The 6,000-nt window shown below is 36.8% G+C and overlaps 1 protein-coding gene across 1 annotated transcript in view; it reads left to right on the top strand.

Moving 5' to 3' along the window:
• The first annotated feature begins 1,228 nt into the window (after positions 1–1,228).
• Positions 1,229–6,000, top strand: part of KLHL8 (kelch like family member 8) — a 30,774-nt gene continuing 26,002 nt past the window's right edge. The window contains exon 1 of the mRNA XM_052642113.1: positions 1,229–1,524. Within this exon, the coding sequence (XP_052498073.1) occupies positions 1,318–1,524 (207 nt within the window). The 5' untranslated portion in view covers positions 1,229–1,317. The remainder of the gene's footprint in view (positions 1,525–6,000) is intronic.

Genomic DNA, 6,000 nt, shown 5'->3' with positions numbered 1-6,000 from the left:
CCCGAATCTCTTTATGATTGCTTTTTAGGTTTTCTGTTGCCCTACTGATAGTTCCATTTTGTTAACATGAATGACTATACACACCTTCCTTTAGTTCTTTGAGTATCTTTAAGAAAGTGGTTTTAAAATCTTTGAAAGAGAGCTAATGGAATTTATCCCAGACAGAGACAGTTTCTGATGATTTATTTTTTCCCTTGAATAGCCCATACTTTCCTATTTCTTTGTATGCCATGTGATTTTTTTTTTTTTTTTTGGTTATTGAATACTAGACATTTGAATCTAATAATGTGATAACCCTAGAAACCAGATCTTCCCTATTCCTTAAGATTTGATGTTTTTTTGTTGTTGTTCGGCCTTTTGTTGTTGTAGGCTGTCTCTACACTGAAGATCACCCTGAGGTATAAACCTAAGGTCTTTTCAAGTTTTTTTCTGAGCCTTTTGCTGGGCATGCATGGTCACTTTATAATTTTCTGTGCATATGCAGTTGTTTCTTAGTGCCTTAGTCTTCAGTATTTTGCTTGTAAAGGGCGAAGAAGCAGAAAATGAAGGGGTGAAGGGCACCAGCCTTTAAAATCTGGAATTCACTTCAGATGAGAGGGAGGGACTTGAAACGATGGGAGAAGGTGGAATAGCAATGGTGGCCAACCCCTTGTTTGCACCTCTGTGGTCAGAAATAGCAGGCAATGATCAGAGGAGAGATTCCTCATTTTGGAGGACAGAGTCCTTTTTGCCTGCTGTGGCTCCTGCAAACTCTGCAAGCTGCTCTGGGACAGCTGCTACTGTACAAAGAGCTGAAATTGACCAAGATTAATTGTAACTTACTGACTTAGCCCTCTTCCTGGAAGTTGTAAGCCTTCAGCAGACTTCAGAGTTCCACAGTAGTTACATCAGGCGGATTCTGCTGGTGCAGTTGTTGTCCATGTGGGAGACAGATTCCTTGTGCTTCTGCTCTACCATCATCCCATAATTTTCCAATTAGATTTTAAAAGAGTCCCTTCACTGATACAATTAGCTGAGGTGGTTAACATAACATTTGGTGTAAAAATACAAAGTCACTTGCTGTTTTTTCAGCAGCGATTTATATGGTTATATTACATATATAGGTAAACTATAATTTCTAGTAATAATTTTTGAGAGGTTGTTTTTTAATGTGTATTCTGTTATTTATTTCAATCTCAGCAAACTGGACAGTGGCATTTGAGTATTGAAAACTGAAGTTTAGTGGACTGCATCTACCTTCTGCCTTCTCCCCATCCTTTACAAAAGAATAAATGGGATGTTTCAGAAGAGAGCTGTATTAAAAGAAGAGTGTTGCAAATGGCTTCAGAAGCTGTGAATGCAAAACAGGCTAGGAATCGCTTCACAAAGGGGAAAAGACAACAGCAAATAAAGAACAGATCTTCACTTGGTGATGGTGATGGAGAAGACTCCTTTCTCTTCGAAGCAAATGAAGCTTGGAAAGATTTTCATGGTTCTCTTCTTCAGTTTTATGAAAATGGAGAACTCTGTGATGTCACACTGAAGGTCAGACTGCCTTTTTTTCTTTATTTTTTCAATCTCTTCAGTTTATTGTGTAAAATCATGGTTTCTATAACCACACAAGGCAAATTTTTGGTGCTGTACTTAGAATCAGAATGGTTTTATTTTCAGTCCTTTATTCTGTTGAAGGGGAAGGGACATAAGTAACGGTAAGTAAAGGGAACTTAACCTAAGAAAAATTACTAGTTAAATGTTGATATTCATTGTTTCTTAGTTTTACTTCTGAAAGTTCTGGAGCCCTAAAACAAATAGTTACTATTTGTGAAATGAGTAAATTACTGCTGACCAGATAAGCTTTTAATTTAAAAATCTTAATGTATTCACTTACCCTTGATGTTGTTTAGAAGTCAGAATGTTTTTTTGTATATGTAGATGCACTAATGTTTTACTGCATGTTCCTATTCTGGTGCAAGCATACCTCTCTTTTTTTGCATTTTGCTTTATTGCATTTTACAGATAATGCATTTTTGTTTGGATTTTTGGTTTTTTTTTTTACAGATTCAAGGTTTGTGGCAACCCTGAGTTGTTAGATGATAGTTAGGATTTTTGAGTCTTTTAAACATGATTTCTCTATGCAGTGGCAAACAAAAAAAAAATCATTTGATATGCTTTATTTTGGTGGTCTGGAACTAAACCTGCAATATCTCCAAGATATGCCTGTAATTTAATCTGTTTGAATATTATCATTTTTAAGTGAGATTGTTTATTTTTACCTGATAGTGAACTAGACTTGGATGAAAAAGACTTCAGTAAGCTGTGTCAAAGGTTATGTTGCTCTGCTACCAAAAACAGTTTTAATAAAATTGGAAAATTGATAAAGCAGTGAGGAAGAGCCTGTATTCTGATTGTTTCTCATTGCTCATTTAAAGTACTTACTATTATTCTTATATCTCATTGTGATATTAAGCTTTTTTGAGGATTTATGTGCATCCATGCAGAATTTTTTAACATGAGATTTGCCCCTTTGGGATCTCTTAGATTCTGCTTTCTGCTCCTGATCAGTCAGGTCTTAGAGCTCAGAGTTGTGGGGATTGAGGACATCCTTGGAGAATCAGATCAGGGGACATTCAGCAAAAATCTATAAACTGAATGCATAAATTCTGAGTTTCAGGCTCAGAATGTCCAGGAGTATAGAGTTATACTGTAAATAAATGACCTATATTCTCTTTAATTCTTAAACTTTTGGTGTCTTTACATGTTTCTAGGTCCTAAGATATTGAGAAGAAGACCATTAAATAATTTTACTGACTTTATATGAAATTTACCCTTGTTTACATTTTAACGAAGGAACACCTAAACTCTTTGATTTGTACAGTATATTATGTTTAGTCTAATTGCTGTTGTTCTAAGTTTCAACCATACTGTGAAATTCAGTGACCCACACTAGCTTTGGCAAAAATAAAAATGTGAAATAATTTATTAAATTCAAATAATCTATCAGTTCAGTGTATCAGTATAAGCTGGAAAATAAATATTATTGACTGTATCAGTATATACTTTTTAATAACTACTGCATATAAACTTTCTTAAGTGAGAAGTATGGATACAGCCATTTTTAGGGCAAGCGATAATTAATCTCATAACTTTTCTTTGTTTTATTGTGTGACTTCAGCAATAGGTTGAAATGAAAACTTGAATCTATAGAGGAAGCCCCAAAATGCTACATTTGAAGCAGTGACAGAGGTCATGTAGGAATGAAAAACTTCATAACTTTATGATTTTAATTTTTCAACTGTAAAATTAAGATTAGATTTTTGTGAAGAATAAGTGAGTTAACATGTGAACCCTTAGAACAGTGTTTAACACATTAAATAATAAGTAATAAATTCTTAGGATCATTAAGTGTACTACTGTTATTGTTCCAAAGAGATCAGATAATGCTGCTATGGTATATTCTATTCCTGTCATTAGGAGGAATTACAGTCTTTTAGCAGGTCCGTTATTGGATTTATTTCTTAGTTCTAATTCAATATTTCTTAAACTTTCAGAGTTTAACTATCATATAATAAAACAACTAAACCCAGTAGGATTATGGGTAGTTTATAATGCTTTGCTCAATATAAACTTCACTTTTTACATTCATATAACCTTGAGGATTATACTTTGATATAGTCATCTCCTTTTTTCTGTTAGCATGCTTCCTTTGATCATTATTGCTTTTAGGACAAACATTTCAGAAAGGCAGTTATCAAAATTTGTTTTATTATTCATATGTAAGGCCATTAGTGTGTTTTTAAATTCCAAAGTGAGCACCTAAATTGGAAACAACAAGTAAGTTCATTTAACAGATTATTTACTAAGGTTTTAACACAGTACACAGAGAGTATAAATAAATCTGAATAATATGCTATACTTGCATTGAGGGAGTTTAAGGTTTAGCTGGAGATAGACACATATACAGCTAACTAAAAAACAATATAGTAACTGTCATTTTATGACATTTTTATGGAAGCAAAAGACAGGGTCTGTTAATTATGCCTGAGAGGTGATTGGAAAGGCTTCATATAGGAGATTATATATTATCTTAAGGTCATGCTAGGTTTACCAGAAAGGTAAAACTTATTTATATATTATGTTTATTAGTGAAAATAGTTTTAAACAACATATCTCTTGGTAACACTGAAATTATAAATGCAGGAAGATTCTTAAGGGCAACAGTTTGGTTGGGGAATAGTCAAAGGGAAATTGTCTCAGAAGGGGTATTGGATCAGTTCAGTTCAGTCGCTCAGTCGTGTCCGACTCTTTGCGACCCCATGAATCGCAGCACGCCAGGCCTTCTTGTCCATCAACATCTCCCGGAGTTCACTCAGACGCACGTCCATCGAGTCTGTGATGCCATCCAGCCATCTCATCCTCGGTCGTCCCCTTCTCCTCCTGCCCCCAGTCCCTCCCAGCATCAGAGTCTCTTCCAATGAGTCAACTCTTCGCATGAGGTGGCCAAAGTACTGGAGTTTCAGCTTCAGCATCATTCCTTCCAAAGAAATCCCAGGGCTGATCGCCTTGAGAATGGACTGGTTGGATCTCCTTGCAGTCCAAGGGACTCTCAAGAGTCTTCTCCAACACCACAGTTCAAAAGCATCAATTCTTCGGCGCTCAGTCTTCTTCACAGTCCAACTCTCACATCCATACATGACCACTGGAAAAACCATAGCCTTGACTAGACGGACCTTAGTCGGCAAAGTAATGTCTCTGCTTTTGAATATGCTATCTAGGTTGGTCATAACTTTTCTTCCAAGGAGTAAGCGTCTTTTAATTTTATGGCTGCAGTCACCATCTGCAGTGATTTTGGAGCCCCAAAAAATAAAGTCTGACACTGTTTCTACTGTTTCCCCATCTATTTCCCATGAAGTGATGGGACCGGATGCCATGATCTTCATTTTCTGAATGTCGAGCTTTAAGCCAACTTTTTCACTCTCCTCTTTCACTTTCATCAAGAGGTTTTTTAGTTCCTCTTCACTTTCTGCCATAAGGGTGGTGTCATCTGCATATCTGAGGTTATTGATATTTCTCCTGGCAATCTTGATTCCAGCTTGTGTTTCTTCCAGTCCAGCGTTTCTCATGATGTACTCTGCATATAAGTTAAATAAGCAGGGTGACAGTATACAGCCTTGATGTACTCCTTTTCCTATTTGGAACCAGTCTGTGGTTCCATGTCCAGTTCTAACTGTTGCTTCCTGACCTGCATACAGATTTCTCAAGAGGCAGGTCAGGTGGTCTGGTATTCCCATCTCTTTCAGAATTTCCCACAGTTTATTTTGATCCACACAGTCGAAGGCTTTGGCATAGTCAATAAAGCAGAAATAGATGTGTTTCTGGAACTCTCTTGCTTTTTCCATGATCCAGCGGATGTTGGCAACTTGATCTCTGGTTCCTCTGCCTTTTCTAAAACCAGCTTGAACATCAGGGAGTTCACGGTTCATGTATTTCTGAAGCCTGGCTTGGAGAATTTTGAGCATTACTTTACTAGCATGTGAGATGAGTGCAATTGTGTGGTAGTTTGAGCATTCTTTTGCATTGCCTTTCTTTGGGATTGGAATGAAAACTGACCTTTTCCAGTCCTGTGGCCACTGCTGAGTTTTCCAAATTTGCTGGCATATTGAGTGCAGCACTTTCACAGCATCATCTTTCAGGATTTGAAACAGCTCAACTGGAATTCCATCACCTTCACTGGCTTTGTTCGTAGTGATGCTTTCCAAGGCCCACCTGACTTCAGTTTCCAGGATGTCTGGCTCTAGACTAGTGATCACACCATCATGATTATCTGGGTCGTGAAGATCTTTTTTGTACAGTTCTTCTGTGTATTCTTGCCACCTCCTCTTAATATCTTCTGCTTCTGTTAGGTCCATACCATTTCTGTCCTCTTATCGAGCCCATCTTTGCATGAAATGTTCTCTTGGTGTCTCTAATTTTCTTCAAGAGATCTCTAGTCGTATTGCATAGCACTCATGATACTTAGATTGT

This window comes from Budorcas taxicolor, chromosome 6, assembly GCF_023091745.1.
Source record: "Budorcas taxicolor isolate Tak-1 chromosome 6, Takin1.1, whole genome shotgun sequence".
Classification (NCBI taxonomy): domain Eukaryota; kingdom Metazoa; phylum Chordata; class Mammalia; order Artiodactyla; family Bovidae; genus Budorcas; species Budorcas taxicolor.
This window is presented reverse-complemented; position numbering and strand designations above follow the sequence as displayed.